At 41.1% G+C, this 18242-nt stretch overlaps 2 protein-coding genes across 2 annotated transcripts in view; both read left to right on the forward strand.

The window, feature by feature from the left end:
• Positions 1–1130: 1130 nt before the first annotated feature.
• On the forward strand, positions 1131–12128 carry ehhadh (enoyl-CoA, hydratase/3-hydroxyacyl CoA dehydrogenase; the record flags this gene model as incomplete). The annotated part of the gene is given in 6 exon segments (XM_014016713.1): positions 1131–1234; positions 1326–1495; positions 1667–1778; positions 4040–4144; positions 7524–7865; positions 9812–12128. Coding segments are annotated over 6 exon segments (2086 nt in total), but the record flags the coding sequence as incomplete, so codon positions are not given.
• An 800-nt stretch (positions 12129–12928) lies between these two features.
• Positions 12929–18242, forward strand: part of zgc:162707 (UPF0524 protein C3orf70 homolog B) — a 21196-nt gene continuing 15882 nt past the window's right edge. The window contains exon 1 of the mRNA XM_014016714.1: positions 12929–13798. Within this exon, the coding sequence (XP_013872168.1) occupies positions 13615–13798 (184 nt within the window). The 5' untranslated portion in view covers positions 12929–13614. The remainder of the gene's footprint in view (positions 13799–18242) is intronic.

Below are 18242 nucleotides of genomic sequence, written 5' to 3' on the forward strand. Positions count from 1 at the left end.
ACACACACACACACACACACACACACACACACACACACTTTCTAATCAGGTGTGTTGGTGCAGAGCGACCTCTAAAACGTGCAGGGTAGTGGCCCTTGAGGACCACAATTGGACACCCCTGACTTAAAGTAAAATAATGTTTGTTTTGCAAAGTCAAAGTATTTATTTCAGTCGAATATGAAAACTCAAGTGTTTTGTTTTGTTTTGTTTTTGCATACAATGAACCAAAATTCCTTCATTCTAAAGCACTAGCAGCAATGAACAACATTTATTTGAAATGTTAGCTGATGTTAATATGCAACACATACTTGCAAATAAATGACCAGTAACAAACTAGTTTCCTTTATTTTTTACGCAACTGTGAAACAAGTGAAAATATTATTTTTTTGTTTTGTTTTTAGTTGCTCGTGTGTTTCAGTGTTAGAAATGTTGCTAAATTCCTCTTTCACCTCTGTAATAAATGTAATAAACTGTGCATGGTTAAAGGTTTCTTATCTTTCAGTCTGTCACCAGGTAAAACGACAATCACTCAGAGTGTAAACAATATAACAGGAATTAATCATTTACTTTCTGCTGTTTGTCTGAGAGAAAGTTTGTGAAACCCTCAGAAATTAGTATTTTAAAGCCTTTCTACAACTGATTAACTTTTAGAGGAGAACCAGTTCAAGGTGGCGGCCACAGCTGATCGACTTTAGCTAAAGTAAAATGGATACAACTAAGTCAGTTTTACAGATATTAAGCTAACGTTGTATGTGGTTATAGCTGAGTTATTCACAACATACTCTGAGTGTGATGTTGCATGAGATTATGTAAACTTTAAAAATTTGACCAAAATGACCGCAACCTTGTCTGGTTCTTAGTTTGAAACTCGGGCAAGTAAAGAAGGCTGTGTCTGAAAGTTATATTTTTAGGAGGCAGCCATCGATCTAGCAAAGATCTGACTCACAATTTTATTGATAACTCGAGAATAGTCCACAGGTCAGGGTTATGCAATTTAACAAACAAAGACACATTCTTAGATAGTCTGTCTCCTTGTGGGCAAAAAGTAAAAAACTGAGGGATGACTCAAGACTTTTGCACTGTATTGTACAAGTTAGCTAATATTTTAAAATGTGTTTTTGTGGTTGCAGTGCGGCGGTGAGGCAGGGTATCGTTGACATGATGGAAAGAGCTCTCAGTGAGCCGGAGGTGAAATCTGTGGTCATCTGTGGTCAGAACGGGAAGTTCAGTGGAGGTTTGAATGTTTTTATATGGCAGCTGTGCTGTTGAGTTATAATTATGTACAGCTCAGGTTACAAGCTGTTTGCTGTGTTTCTGTCCAACAGGTGCAGACATCAAAGAGTTTGGGTCAAACATGCGCGGCCCGTCTCTGATACCAATGATCGATCGAATGGAGTCATCATCCAAACCGGTGGTGGCAGCCATCGAGGGGATCGCTTTAGGCGGGGGCCTTGAGTTGGCGCTCGCTTGTCACTATCGTATCGCGCACTCTAAGGTTGGTTCGCGCCGACTGCCCACCTTTCACTAAACTGACTTTTTAAATTTAGTTTTGTTATTTGTCTCTGATAATGTACTGTGTTTATTGAAAATAAATAAATAAATCTGAAATGTTTGCGCTGTCTGTGGTTGGAAATGTTACTTTTATATTTTGTGCATTTTTTTTCAGGCCAAACTAGGACTACCAGAGGTGAAGCTGGGTCTGCTACCGGGTGCTGGAGGAACCCAACGCCTACCGAGGCTCATCGGTATCCCAGCTGCCTTAGAGCTCATCACAACAGGTAGAAAAATAAAAGAACAATGGGCCTCATGCAAGAACATGTTCGTATTCTTATCCTAAATTTCTCTTACTTTTGCTCGTACAAAGGGTTCGTACGAACATGTCACGTCAGATTCAACAAACTCTTCTATCTTCAGGAAACGTGTGTAAATGAGCTGCGTAAATTCCACCTGTTCGTATCGTGCACGTGAGAGGAGATTAGCATAATTACCACCCCAAAAACACCATATAAGGCTATGATTCCTGCCTCAGATATCAGGAAGTGTCCATTCATGAAAATGACAGCGAAAACTAAAAAGAAGAACTTTACAAGTTCAGAGATTGAAGTCCGTCTGTCAGAGATCCAGAAAAKAAAATCTGTCATTTTTAGCAGGTCAGCTGTGGAATAAAAAGAGCTGCTAAAAGTATAAACAACTGTGTTAAATCATTTTCATTTATTCAGAAGCCACGGCGTTGCGCACCGTACCACCCCCCCCCACGCGGTCACAGGTGGTCTCAGTTGCAGTTCTAAAATAAGCATTTTAAAATGATTTCAAAATAAGTCTGGCACTTTGGAGAAAATCCAGGACTTGCTGGAGGGATTATGTATCCCCTCTGGCCTGGGAACGTCTCGGTGTCCCCCAGGACATGGAGGGTGTCGCTGGGGAGAGCGGGGTTTCTCTGCTGCTGCCCCGGCGACCCGATCCCGGATAAGCGGCAGAAAACGGACGAACGGACAATTTATATTGTTAGTCTAAATTATTACATTTAAAATTATAACTCTAATTCAAGCAGAATTGCCTATTGTCAAGCAATTATGGAGTGTAATTTATTTTCAACTCAAAATATCTTCAAACTAACGAAATATAAAGTTATTAGGGAGGAAAATCCGTCTGGATAACAGCAGACTGACTGCTGGTAAAATATACGACAGGTCTGGACCACTCGTGAATTTTGTTCGTATCTGAAAAAAAACCTTAGAATCGAAAACATTGGTGAACGCCACAAATTCTCCTAAATCACTCGTACGCACAATTTAAGAACAAATCTGTGCGTACGAACGGTTCTTGCATGAGGCCCATTGTGCTGCTTTATTAGTTTTGGATCTGCTGTTGGAATAAATTAGTAAACAACTGATATTGTGAGAAAATTATTATTTTTTTTATTGCTAAGTGCAGCAGAATAGTTGATTTTACTTTAAACATGAGTGGGGAAATATTAAGTGAAATCTTTTGAATCACCCAATCTTCATGTCAAAAAAATAAGTAACTAATCTCCTTTTTATTATGTCTGTAAATTGTGCAGTTTTGTTGGGAGTAATGTTTCAGAGTTTTCCTTTAACAGCCACAGGAAACGTTTGGAAGTTGTTGCCCTAAAAGGAGCTTCTGAGTCTTTAATCTGAAGAAATTCACATCCTTTCCTCTGCTGAGCGAAGCATTACGTTCATTAAAAGCCTGAAAAGTTCACTGACGTACCTGTTATTAATGCAGTCAGAAAGGGTAGGGCTGTAATTGTGTTTTAGATGATTAGACCACATTTTGAAGGGAATCAGTGAAGAACAGCTGTTTAAACACGTTACACTCAGGGTTTCCGCAGAACCTTCAAAAGTCTTAAAAGGCCTTGAATTCATCAATCCAAAAATAAGGCCTTAATTAGCCTTAAAAGGGCTTAAATTAATCCTTAGAAGTCTTAAAATATTTAACACATTGTAAGTAGGATGACTGTTGTCTCTCCAAAAATGCATTCATATTTCTTACAAAAATATGATGTCACCGGCAGTTTAAGGTTTCATCTACAGCAAGCTGGTTGAGACCCCACTGTGGGTCCTAAAACTCCAAATTTTGAGTCGTTAGAGGATTTCCAGAAATTAAATTAAGTTTAAAACTGACTGCTAAGAATGTTTTTTTTTATTTGACAAAATAGCAGTTAGATATGGATAAAAACACTTGGTCTATTAGCAATATTTGAATAATTTAACCAAAAATACTTTGATTCATGAGTTTCTGCCACAGTTTAATTTTTTTTGTCATTTGTGTTTATTGTGAAATTAAATTTGTGTTTAAATGTCTTAAATTTAACTTGCCTTAAACTGTAGGAACCCTGTTTGACCAGTAGGTGTCAGCATAAGTTAGTTTTAGCTTCTTGCAGTGGGCTGCTCTCCTGTTCTGATTATTTAAAAAAAACATAACCTTAATGTTGAAGTGTTAAAATAATAGTTCTGGATTAGTAATTGTACTTGTGTTAKTATATTATTTGTCAGCCAGATTTTGGTCCGTCCCACAGGTCGCCATGTGACGGCTGCCGAGGCCCTGCAGCTTGGAATAGTAGACGAGGTCACCGATCACAACGCTCTGGATGCAGCTGTCAAGCTTGCGTTGAGTGTTGCAGGTAAGCTACAGAAACATGGTGCACAGGGTTCCTAATGGAACGGTCTCATCTCTGGTTTTAAAAAAAAAAACAGAACTCAGTGGAAGGAAGGGAAAAGYGGTTATTTTAGGCACGGAGACATCAAGAAGTGTTGACACATAGGCTTTGGAAGTGGAGGGARGCAGAAGACACGGCAGACAGATCCTCCAACACAGAGCCCATCAATGTTTCATGGCTCTGTCAGAAGTGTTCTGATGTCTTCACTGCTTCTGCTGTATTATTCAACAGGGCGAAAAGGGACAAACTTTCCTAGAATATTAATAATGGGCTCTCAGCAGTCATTTAGGAGGACGAGGACCGCCGCCTGCACGTGAGTCTGACTCATTTACGCACCGAGTGGATTCCTGAAGTGTGCCACGTCCCAGCAGCTTCGGAGGAAATGTTTTTTTTTTTTTTATTTTCTTTCTGCACAAAGAAGAGTTCATTCAGATTTGTGTAGCGACCGTATAACTGAGGGAGCAACACCAGCGGGTTCAGCTCGAATGAAAAATAAAAACTAGAAAGTGATCCTTTGGAAGAGCGGTTCTGGGGAGAGGTGAACAACTAATATTCTGTCTGCAACATATCTCTTAGTTTGAAAACAGAGCTTAAAGGGATACTTTCTGTCAAATTTTTATCTATCAGCCACAGAAAAGTGAGTATGCAGAGGTTTTCCTTCAGGCTGAGCTAAAAGCTACCCAAACGACAAACCGTTTTCTATCATTTTTCAAGTTTATTAAAGAATTATTTCCCAATGTCATTGTAGTTTGAAAGGAAGCTACATTAGGTAACATAAAATACTTATTGCTTTCAATTTGTTGCTGTTTTCCCAACTGAACAGATCTGAATTATTCCTTTTATATTTCTTGTGTTGTGAAAACAAAACAAAAAAAAAGAAAAACAGTTTTACTTTTAGAATTTGGTTCACTAGTCTAACACTTAGCTCTTGTTTTGTGTCTAACTTCACATTTAACAAACAGAAATGAGAACACTTATCAAACATTTAGCAGGAAAGCAGCACAGTGAAATCTTCTGTTCCTTTTATGTGAGTTTGTCTTTAATATATTTTTTTCTTTTACAGTGAACTAAACTCATAACGCCCACTCTGTTGTGTGTGTGTGGTTTTTTTTTTTTTTTGTGTATTAGCGTACACAAGGGAAATGTGTATTYTGCTTCCTGGTGCTAGAAGAGCTTTTGATTCATCTGCCTGAAACAAATGTGATTTTCTTTTTTTCATGACATCAGGTTCTCTTTTTAAATTCAGATATGTCGTCTTGTGCTGTTTGTTGATGGATTTTTGAGAGTTGACAACTTATTTTTGATGCGTTCAAATGAGCAGGAAGCCTATTTGTGCTTCATGTTGTGCGTACGGACAAAAAGAAGAATCTATCTTTAGAGAAATGTCAACATTTAGATTTGAAGAATCACAAATAGCAGCATTTTACATGAGTTTTCCCACACTATGCTTTTAAGGTGACAGGAAAATGTATTTCAATAAAAAAATCCAGCAAAAGTGCAGCTTTTATCACAATAAATGAGGTTTGCTACATTAAGAAGCGACGTTACAAACACCACGCTCGTATGGCTGAGTGGGCAGAGACCCCCACAAGCGAGCATGTTCAAGACTCTCTCTGGGGATGAGATTAACTTTTTTTTTTAACCCCAGTGGTTGCAACATCTGCCCTCTACATCTGTCGGAGCAGCCAGGATTCCAGTCGGCTGCAAATCCACAGCTCAACCATTTGCAGATTAACTGCAGCAATAATGCTGCCGAAACCACTCCACACCTCACCACCACTCAACTGTTGAATTCAGTCTTCAGTACTTATTATTCACCCATGATATTAGAGAATATAGTTTTTTTTAAATTATAGGATAAAAGTGGGTGACGTTAAACAGACGTGGCTGCTGGCGCTTTAAGCTTCACCACGGTGACCCAGTTTCCGACTCAGACCCACAGCTGAGCGTGAATCAGTGGAGCTGTGAAGGTTTCTGACGACTGTCTCGTGTAATCACGTCAGAGGAGGCAGGACTGGGAATGAAGATGCTTTTAACAAGGTTCAAAAAGTGTGCCCATCTCTTTTTTTCCCTCATTGTTCTATGTTGTAAAGTCCCAACATTAAAGTGCCTGTGACATCAAATTTTTGTAATAAAAACACAAATGCATTTTTTGAAAGATMACATTTATAACATATTACAAAACAAATTTCACATTGCTCAGATGAACGGTTGTTGAGATGTTGGCATGTGAAGAAACAGGAAGTGATGTCAAAGGGGAATGGCAGCATGTAGACAGAGCGTTGTTTACAGAAGCTAACAACGTAGACTGTAGAGAAGAATCTGATGTTTCTCTAGATTATTTTTAGTCACTTTCAAAGAGATACGAAGAGGAGTTAAAGTTTAAATAATTTTGTTTTAATAAACAGAGACCAGCGAGTTTATTTTATTAATGAGTTCCCCCTTGATGTCACTTCCTGTTTCACTTTGGCTGAGAATTTAAAAGAAAATAGGCCAGTTATGGGACAAAATGGGTAAAATCATGGGTTCTATGCCAATTTTCTTAAATATAAAGATGCTTTTTTTACTTTTTGTATTTGACGGATGGGCATGTCACAGGCACTTTAAGCAGGAAGTCTTTAATTTAATTCAGTTTGTGTGTATAGTGCCAGTTCACAACAGAAGGCATCTCAGGGCACTATACAAGAGAGAGCAAACAAATTATGCATTTAATTCAGATCCTAATTGTAAATGAAAACAGTTGATTTTCATACAGGACATTATGAAATGCCAAATAGTGAAAAAAATTTAAGGAAGCCAGCAGATTGTGTCAAACCTTCACTTCATTGCAATCCCCCAAGTTTTATAAGATTGGCACTTTTGCTCAACTGCACAAGAATCACCATCATTTCTTCTTAGTGCTGCTTTTGCTCTAAGAATTGCAAAAATTCATCAGCTACTTTGCTCGGGACCAACTCTTTTCTGTTTTGCTCGGAGCAGCMGWATTCAAGGTGAACTGTGACAACTCRGGGGGCCSCCGAGTCGCTGCGTTTATCTGGAAACGGCCTCTCAGATCAGTCTGCTCTCAGAAACTACTGGGCTATGTAGAGATTGAGTGGCTGAGTGCGCCTGAAAAATGAATTATAGGCAGACTTGCTGAGTGCYGTTTGAAAAATTTCAAGAGAGCGAGGGAGTGTGGGGCTGGGTGGGGAGTGAAAGTAGGTGGCACTTTTAAGTTTAATATATGAATTATGCAGACGCACACGATGGAAAATYACATTTAAAAGTGCTTTTATTGATTATTTTCAACTTTCCACTGCCACTCGTTCCTTTGAAGTCRCCCCWTCATGTGTTTCTTTTTCAGGTAAATCACTGGATTCGCGGCGTATAAGCACCTATCCGTGCCCACGCCCCCCTGATGCAGACGCCCTCTTTGAAACGGCGATGCAGCAGGCGCGGCAGCATGCCCGTGGAGCCATCGCGCCCCTTGCATGTGTCCAGGCGGTTCAGGCCGCTGCCACGCTGCCATACAGCCRTGGCATGGAGCGGGAGAGAGATCTGTTCAAGGTGCTCTTCACTTCAGGCCAGGCCCGCGCTCTGCAGTACTCTTTCTTTGCTCAGAGAGCCGTGGACAGGTGGAGCACGCCCAGTGGTGCCCGCTGGGACACGAGCAAGCCCAGACCTGTRCACAGAGCAGCTGTCATTGGTAAGAGCTTTAGGCTTTTAATTTGTTCTGAGCTTTCAATTAACACGAGCACAGTCACTCATCAAGTGATCTGTGTGGCATCTTCAAATTTCACGTTRCTTATGGAAACTGAGCCCTCATTTACAGTTCATCAAAGTTTAATGGATGAACTCCTTCTTTCCTGCAGGGAGGATTAGAAGGATGTCAGTTTAGATACGCCAAGCTCAGCTTCTTGTGTGTTCAAGTAGCTTTACTGCCTGACTAAAACAATCAAAACGTCTAACTTTGTATAAATGGTGTCTTATAGGCAGTGGGGGGCACAGTTCCCCTAAAGCACTAAAGCACTAATAGGGGAACTAATTTACTGATTAGTGCTTTAGGGATTTTGCTATTTTTAAAATTCATTAGTGGATTAGCACTTGGTAAATTTAGAAGCACTAACAGAGGTCTATAAATGTTATTGATCAAAATTATTGTTCACAGTTGAGGGTGAAAGTGGCCCCACATTTTTTTTATATGCGTGTCACTTATCTAGGTCACGTGYCAAACTCAAGGCCCACGGGCCAAATGTGGCCTGCGGGTGACTCCCATTTGGCCCRCCAAGYGCACTAAGTGACAACATTCTCAAGCCATTCTCACTCCTGACTTGTCAACATATTGATGCTTGKACAGGWATCGTCTGCGTCCAGTTTTGGACATGCCGGGTACCCCCGTCACRTCAGTTCTTAAYGAGATGAGATGGATGAGGAGGACCATGTTGTCATATTTTTGAAAAGAGTAGGAAATGTGCATCAACGGACCGTCCCAGACCCTAAATGTAACTTCTATTAGCACTATACAGCCTATCCCCGAACTCAKTAMCTAAACTTAAACATTAATCCTGATCCCTCAATTAAAGGGGCAATATAATGTGTTTCTCAGGCATATATTTAAATACTGTACCATAATAAAGTATCTGTCACCTTTAGTTGTTATTAAAATGCTGTTTTTATGTTTAAATAGAAAATAAACTTATCTTCTCATCACTTCCTCTTCTAAACACCTTGAAATTGGCCTCTGTCTCTTTAAAAACCACCTTCCACTTCTGGCCCGCCCATTTCAGCACGGGGGTGGGGTGGGTGGGTGGGGGGTGCGCGCACTATGATGCGGATTACTTGGCATCTGAAAATACATTTCCTCAAAGGTATTTTGAATCTTAAAAGAGCTTCACTGAGTGAGAAGTAGTGTTAGAAGCTCAGCAGACAGTTTCAGTTTCACTTTCAGTTTCAACCGTTGTTTGCTTCGTTACTGCGGAGAGCCTGCAGGAGTCATGGGTGGGGTGTGTGGGGTGGGGGGTAGGGATGAGGCAGCTCGGCTTGGAAACAGCCCAGAGACAGAGATGGTCCCAAAAGGCGTTTCAGCCGTTTTTGCTCCCCTGCCTGGCTGCCTCAGGACACTACAGGATTTCTCAAACATGCATGAATGAGTCAAAGCAAGACTCTGGGCATGTTTTTGATGAGAGGATAACACTATATCATGATTAAAACTCAAAAAAGTTGATTTTACATGATATAGCCCTTTAACCACATACCTCCAACCCAAACACCCCAATATGGCGAAAACCAGAAAAGCCGCGAGCGACAATGACTGATGCGAGGGGGGTTCCTGACGCGTCAAAACTGGACGCAGRCGGTCCCTGACCAAGAGTCAATATGTTGAGTCTGGAGTGAGAACGTGTTGACATTCTGCACACAGTAAATATTGTCTTATGTTGACTGAAGAATGCTTCATGTGTCAACTGGATTTTATTAGTGCTTTAGAAATAGCTTTTGCTAAATTTTTCAGTGCGTTGGTGCTTTAGAATTAAGGGACCTAAATATTTGAGTTAGTGCTTCAGGGTCAGTGCAACTAATATTTAGATTAGTGCTGCCCACCACTGCTTATAGGAGATGTTTGTGGCACTCAGAGTTTGATTTGTATCTTTCCAGGGCTTGGCACCATGGGACGTGGTATAACTGTGGCCCTTGCTCAGGCTGGGTTGTCTGTAGTTGYGGTGGAAACCAATGAGAAGCAGCTAACAGAGGCAAAGCAGGCGGTGTCGGACATGTTGGCGCGAGGAGCTAAGAGACGCGGGGTCCCKCCGGCACTCGATAAAGTCCTTTACAGCCATAASCTCCAGGCCGTGGCRGATGCTGACCTGGTCATYGAAGCCGTATTCGAGGACATGGCTTTGAAGAAGGTCATTTTCCAGCAGCTGGCGGCCATGTGTAAACCAGGCACGCTCCTCTGCACTAACACCTCTGGGTTAGACATCGATGAGCTGGCTGCCCAAACCCCAAACCCAGAGCTGGTGGTAGGAATGCACTTCTTTGCTCCAGCTCATGTGATGAAGCTCCTGGAGGTGGTGTACGGGCGAAAGTCGTCCCCTCAAGCTTTGGCCACYGCCATGCAGATCGGGAAGAAAATGGAGAAGGTCGGCGTGGCCGTCGGGAACTGCCGCGGCTTTGTGGGGAACCGCATGCTGAAGTCCTACCTGGACCAAGCCTTCTTCCTGTTGGAGGAGGGAGCCACGCCYGAGCTGGTAGATAAAGTGCTGGAGGAGTTTGGCTTCGCCATGGGGGTGTTCCGAATGTCGGACCTGTCTGGGCTCGATGTAGGTTGGAGGGTCAGGCAGGCACGTGGGCTGGTGACGCCCGGAGCTTCAACAGGACCGTCCGCTAGAGTCCGCGAAGGCCACAGGTACAGCCCGCTGGGAGACCTGCTCTGTGAGCTTGGAAGGTTTGGCCAGAAAACGGGGAAAGGATGGTACCAATATGACAAACCCGGTGGTCGAGTTGCTAAGCCCGATCCTTGGATTCACCTCTTTCTGGAGGAGTWCCGAGCCCAGCATGGCTTGGTGGCGCGCCGCATCGATCACCAAGAGGTGCTGGATCGCTGTCTTTACGCTCTCATAAACGAGGGTTTCCACATTCTCGAGGATGGAATAGCTGCAGGGCCTGAAGACATCGACGTCATCTATGTGCTTGGTTATGGCTGGCCCCCTCATYGCGGGGGTCCCATGTTCTACGCCGGAATGGTGGGTCTGAATAAGGTCCTGGAGAGGCTGGAGCACTACCACCAGCTGCACCCCGATGTTCCCAGCCTGCAGCCCTGCAGCCTSCTCAGAAAGCTTGTGGCCAGTGGCAGCCCACCTATCCACAAATGGAGGGAGGTCATCAAGAGACCCCACAGCCAGCTTTAATATCGCCCACACAAATCAACCAAATACTTCCTAATCCAATAAAACTGAGTCATTGATTCACGTATTATGACTGTGATGGCTGTATGTATATGCAGGAGATAAACCAAACCATAAAAATCTTAGTCACAAACATTTTCTTTAAATCAGCCACTTAAATTACAGTTTATGTAAGAAGAAACGCTAATCAAACATTTCTACATGTAGTGATGATAGCAACAACACATTAGGAGCATATGAAATGTGCAAAGGCGAATTGAACAAGAATGTAATTGGCTCCGTTTCCACATCCCAGCATTTAGAAGTGTGGAGCCAGTAATTTGAATAGAGGTTGACAGTAATTGGAGTAAATTGTTGAGGTGGTAAAAGTTACAGCTGCAGCCTCAGCAGAAAGAGAAAAAAAAACGTTTAAGTGGATGGCCGCAGGAAATAACTGACCTCCCGTGATGTTTTTCAGTCAATGAGCTCAAATCTACGATGAGGAAAGAGACTTTGAGCATCGTGGAAAGATGTTTCAAGAATATCTGAACATGATTGGCTTTGCAGTCGTTCATGTTTTACACAAACGTTATTCTGGATGAAAGTAAATTGTGCTCGTTGGTCTGTCGAAAAGACTGCATAAACACCCGCCTCTAAAGATGCGAGCTGATCGTTTTGCATTACGGCTGCAATTATTTCTCCTGCCTCTAGCCTTTGGAAACAACAGAGGTGCAATAAAGTACTTTAAATAAACCAAATTAATCAAAATAACAGCAACATAAAATATGAATGTAAAAGAACAATTTAGACATTTACAACTTGTATATAAGCTAATTTTTCATCATACTGACAGCTTTATGCACAAGTCTTTAATGATGTGGTGCTTTACTGAAAAAAATAAAATAAAAAAAGCAATAAAATCTGCATAAGAATGTACAAATATTGACTGTGGAGGAGTCCAGGAGCTTAATTGTGCCAAAAGATTTATAATGTGTTTTTTTTTTACATTTTTCTGTATTAATGTTTTATATAACACTATCTGTTGTGCATTATAATCAGATCCTTGAATAAAAAAAACTTTAAAGTAACTATTTTTAAGTGACTGTGCTTTGTGTTAGTATAGATGCCTCTGTGCTRTTAATCATCACCTGCTGCAATGAAAAGCAGGAATAACTTTCTGTTATTTTGTTCATCTGTTAGTAAAATATCTCATRAACCAGTGGGTGTGTTTTAATGAATCTCTCTGACTCATTGGATGTGTGACTAATTACCTTTTGGAGTAAACCTCGTTCAATCCACAGATAATTAACCATATAAAACAAAAGAAAACAAAGGGCTATAACTCAGTCAGTTTTACATAAAGGGAGCTGACGTTTGAGAGTTGTGTCCAACTTATAGTTTGATTGAACGTTTAAGATCTTGTTTAAAATTTTAGCATCGATTCTTAGATAAACTTTTAGCAAAAYATCTCATTGAAAATGTCAGAAAATGATTATTGGATATAAAGYTGCAGCTGATTAGCTTTTAGATCTRTTGCCACTAGAAAACCTTGGAAAATTTAATATTACTAACATGCAGTCAGTTTTACAGATATTTGGATGACATTTGAGCTGTAATATGAGACTGATCCCCCAACACTAATGAGTCACAAAAAATCTTTAGCGTGCCAGGTGGGTGATATGCATTCCTTCAAGTAATGCTATATCTTCATTCTTGGGTCCATTTATTGTAAATATTTAATGAGAGGAAGCTGAGAAGTGTTTTTCCCTGGATGTTCTGGTTTCTGCAGCCTCAGCTGTTCACAGTGACAGAGAGGAGCGGAGGGAGGCGCACACATCCAAACACACTTTCCATAAATCAGTTTCTCATTCTTGAGTAAATCTCAGGACTGAGCAGATGTTGGAGATGCCACCTAGCGGCTGGAGACTCCTCCACAAACAGCTGGATGATTTGACTTTATTAAGCTGCATTTTTCCAAATGTTTTTCTTTTCTTTTTTTATTTTTAAAGGGGAAACTCGTATTTTTTTTTTTTTTTTTTTTTTTTTTTTTTTTTTTAGTTGCAGGATTTAAGCCATCTGGTGAGTTTGTGAAACCCAAACCCTTTAAGGTGGGTCGTAGATGATGAATATTAAACTCAGATGTTTGAAGTCCAGCTGGGGTGGGGGGTGCTGATGAAAGCCTTGTTTGAAGCGCGCGCGCAGCAGCAGCAGCTGGCTTTGTGTTTTTCGGGCTCCTCCCGCCGCGCGGTGAAGTTCAGCTGCGCGTCAGAGCCGCGCACAGCTGAGGAGCCTCCCGACGCGAAAGGCACGACCGCGGAGGGATGCGTTCGATGACGGGAGGATTTTAAATGTGACATAACTCTCCGCTTATGACGCCCTTCTTCCTCCCACAGCCCACCGAGCTGCTCTGATTCAGACCCAAACGCTGTGGGTTGTTTTTTTATTTTTTATTTTTCTGCGTCCTCCGCTGCTCTGCGCTGCGTGGACCTTTTTTTTTTTTTAAATGTCTTAAAGGAGATTAGATCGTGCGTCTGCYTGGGGTTTTTATTTCTTTTGGCTCCAGGAAATGTTGGCATGGCCGCCTCGGGAGCTCATAAGTGTCCGAAGAGTGAGAAGTTGGACGAGGCGCAGGCTTTGGCCAAGAGCTGCGCGGGGAGACCAGACTTCCTGCCTTGTGATGGACTCTCCATCTGCGCTACGCACAGCCACGGGAAGTGCTTCAAGCTGCACTGGTGCTGCCACTTGGGCTGGTGTCACTGTGAGTTTGTTTTGTAGCAAATCGCTTGAGCATTTGAGGCTAGAAAATGGAAATGATTGGGGGGRAAAAAGAAGTTAAAAACACTCCTAACATGTTCAGATGGAAGGTTTGCTGTCTCAAGAGTAAGATTGAAGTCAATAAGTGTCAAAAAATCTACAGTTGCGTGCTTGCTCAGGGGTTTCTGGCATGAGGAATGGAGGAGCAGCTCAGAGGCAGGAACATTTCTGTTTCTGCTCTGATTTACCCTTTTTTATTTTATTTTTTTCTGTGACAAATTGGTGTTGGCCACAGTCGGATGACTGTCACACAGCTGAATCATCACTTTCTGTTCTGCTTTTAAACCTGTGGTTGTCTTTATTTATTTATTTTTTTATTATAATCCCCGGAAGTCATTTAAAATGTCAAAACCAACCATATTGATAATACAAAAAACTTTTAAATGTCACCCATTATGAATAATGGATTACTAGATTCTTCAGGTTGAAAATAGACCATTACTAACATTTTATTATTGTTCAGTTTTGGAACATTTACTTTCTGATCCATTTTGTAAACTTTATCTCCTCAGTGGGGAGGAGGACCTGAGATGTCTGTCATCTAAAGATCTCATGATGAAACTTTAGGAAAATAATCTGTGATGAAGTTTTAGGGACAGTGCAGAGCAAGATGGCCACCACCGATACACTGCAAAAAGTGTCCATCTTACCAAGTTTTAAAATCTTATATCCAGCCAAAAAGTCTTTTTGATCTTGTTTTGAGACTGATTTACTAAACAAGAACTGATTGTTTAAGAAAAATAATCTTGTTTTCAGAATGTGTAAGATTATTTGTCTTGTTAGTCTGAAAATTTGACTCAAATTAAGTCATAACTTTCTGCCAATGGAGTAAGAAAATTTTTACTTGGTAAGATTCTTGAAATACTTGATTTGACTCGAAGTTTTCTTATTTCAAGAATCTTACCAAGTAAAATTTTCTTACTCCATTGGCAGAAATTTGACTTAATTTTAGTCAAATTTTCAGACTAACAAGACAAATAATCTTACACATTCTGAAAACAAGATTATTATTCTTACACAATCAGTTCTTGTTTAGTAAATCAGTCTCAAAACAAGATCAAAAAGACCTTTTGGCTGATATAAGATTTTAAAACTTGGTAAGATGGACAGTTTTTGCAGTGTAGTTAACCTTAGAAGAACAAATGTGSTAAAATTTGCTGYAGATGTAGCCACAATTCATCTTCAAAACCCACTCATTAAGTGTTGGGCTCAGTCCTGTTTGTCTGTTAGCAAAATATCTTGCATTGGACTATTTTAAAGGATATATTTGTGGAGTTTTATTTAGTTTGTATAAAATTGATTAAGTTTTGGAGTCACCCTATGCTGCCACAGGTAAATAACTGAGCCCATTCTACATATATTGAAATACAAACAGATGTGGTTTAGCTGAGAGTCATCCACATTACCTACTTTAAGTGCGTCATCATGTGATTTCATGTGAAATTTAGAAAAACATTATGACGATTTGACCCAAATGGCTACAACTTTATCATCCTTTATTTAATCTCAACAATTCTCTTAAAAAAATAGAAATTTTGTATATTTGAKTGTGGCTGCAGCTCAACCAGAAAAAAAACACTAGATTGGAGAAGTGTCGTGGCATTTTCAGCGCCCTCACAGCTCAGACAGTTTGTTTCCGTTTCGACCTTTTCTCGGCCCGACGATCCAGCTGATCCAGAGACCCTGTAGCTGCGTCTGACCCTGACAGGATGTCCATCTCCTTTGTGCCGCCCCAATTTATCCTCAGCTCGCTCCAGCTGCCCTGAAAATCCTCAGATCCGTGTAAAACACAATCACCGTCTCCTCTGCAGCAGTCACACAGGGGGGGGGCTTACGGCATGCAACTGCACGAGTCACATTGTAATCTTTGCTGTGTAATCGGTGGATTTAGATGCACGCCTCCATCCTCAGCGAGCCAGGCCATTCTGAAATATTAGATGTGGCAGAAAAACGATGAGTCTTTTCCAGTGTCTATTACAGCCCATTTAGGATTCCACGCGAAGCCCATTCAGTTCTGGTTAATTTGGGACTTGCTTCTTCACTTTGCATTCATCCCTCTGGCTGAAACTGTGCAAGGAAACAGAAATGGAGTGATTATGTTTCTTTTTGCTACACGTGTGTTCGTTTCTATCTATTAAACCACTGAACCGATTTTAATGAAACTTTCAGGAAGTAGTCATTGGATTAACATGTACAACTTATTAACATTTGAAGAGACAACCCAATTCAAGATGGCTGCCACAGACAACTAACATTTGAAAACACAATAATGGCTATAACTTGGTCAATTTTACAAATATTGCTCTAATATTTGGCATGGTGGCAGCTGAGCATCATCCCCAACACATACTTAGAGGGCAAAACATTGCATAAAACCTTAAGAACTTGGCATTAGCTATCAGTGACAACTGTGTTTGTTAGCAAAATAGCTCCTAAACCCTTAAATGGATTACAGAAAATAATCATTATTAACAACCAGTTACGTTTTGGGAATAAGTCAGTTCACAATGACATCAGCCTGCCCATTTGTCTGTGAGATTTACAAACTTAGCGCCAAAATTTGGTATGGTAGCTGAGAATTATTCGCAACATATAATTCAAGCACTAATGGCCCAAGCGATGATCTCACAGCATTGCATGAGATAGCACATAATGTTATTTTCAYGGTTCGACCAAAATGGCCACAACTGAATTATTTCTTAGGCCGTATAGAAGAAACAATAACAATGAAGTTTTTCCATTTTCCTATCGCTCTCCACAGCGGTTCAGGCAGGATAGTCATGGATCGACAGTGAAAATAAACCATCTTTGGCTGCTGAATCAGACAGAACCAGGACACCCGCTGAGAAAACTATAGTAGGCTGCTTTTGGATGCGATGCCTCCCTGCTTGGCTCGCTTCCTCCTTCTTTCCAGCAAGGCATAATAATGCTGAATGCAAACGAGCAAGGAAAAAAAAGGAGGAAAGAAGGGTTGTAGCTCCCCGTATCTCATCACATTTTCATTTTGAATGCGCCCATGGCTGCTGCCTGTCGTACAAACTTGTTCAGAAGCTGGTAATTGTTCGTTCACCACGGGGGAGCCTTACTAGACTGCCTTTTTAATTACATTTTTAATAGGTTTTCAGGGAAAAAACAAACACAAAAAGGTCACTGTGTTKCAAGATTTTTTCTTCTGTTTTTGCTCAGCATTTATGCTCTCAAACTTAAATGATTTCCATTATCTCGGAGCAGCGTGAGGCTCTCACCTGAGAAATTCCTCGCTCCACTTTATTTCCTTTGTGCTGCTGGAAAGCAAGCAGCTCTGTAATGCCGCTGCTTTGACTGATTTCCAGTGGTATTTTGTTTAGCCGTGGCATTTTTGGCAGCGAAAATGGAGGAAAAAGAAGAGAATTGGACGCAGGTGGAGGCGGTGTTCCCAGCTGGTGACAACAACATCAGTCCAAGCCTCTCATTAGCAGTAATTAGCCGTGTTTAGTGTCACCGCCAATATGTCACATCTGATGAGAGCTTTTTGCTCACAGCGTCACTGGAACCACCTGGTCCGGTCCGTATATCCTTTGACTTTATTCTCCCCTGATTTGCACTTACAGAGCAGAGTGATAAATTACTCATTAAGGAAGTCTATCAGAGGTTTTAATGAGCTCTGAACAGTCTTGTCAGTCTGCTTGTTCTCTGTCGGCACTAATTTTGATGCTGGAACTTGTTCTTCCCTTGTTGATACAAGAAAGTGGGATTTCTCTCTGTCAGACTCCCTCAGCCGACTCATCTGTCACACCAGGCTCGCAGCTATCTCTGAGGGGAAACCCCCCCCCCCCTCCACCCAAGCCATCGATCTGGTGACAGATTCAAAATTTACTGCAGTGCTGAATCATAAAACATTTCACCTATTATTAAAGGATCAGTAAATGGTCAGAGCGCCGGTGGGGTGATTGATCGCTAATGTTTACAAACTACAGCTCTTCCATCATCTTAATTGCAGCTGTGTTACTGATTAGAGCAGAAAAAGCTAAGAAAAATAGCGGCAAGTTGCTCTGGATTATTACCATCATAATACAGCTCAGCTAATAAAAAATAACAGGAAAACTAAAATAGGAGTTTTTTGATGTAGACTCCTGGTGACGAATGTGAACTTAAAGGGATTGTTCCGATGGTCTGGAGTGGGTTTCTGTCGAAACGTTGTGAACAGTTACTGTCTTACCTGTTGTAGATAGGGTTTTTGAACAAGAGTTTGGAGAAATGTCCTGATGCATCTCAGTAATCCAGGTAAAAAATCAAAAATCAAAAAAATTGTAAAGGTCTTCTGGACGGGTTCTTCTCTAATGAAACGTTTCGTCTCTCCTCCAAGAGACTTCTTCAGTCTGAGAAGACCCCAAACCCAGACCCAAACC

The sequence above is a fragment of the Austrofundulus limnaeus genome, unplaced genomic scaffold, assembly GCF_001266775.1.
Source record: "Austrofundulus limnaeus strain Quisiro unplaced genomic scaffold, Austrofundulus_limnaeus-1.0 Scaffold152, whole genome shotgun sequence".
In the NCBI taxonomy this organism is placed as follows: Eukaryota; Metazoa; Chordata; class Actinopteri; order Cyprinodontiformes; family Rivulidae; genus Austrofundulus; species Austrofundulus limnaeus.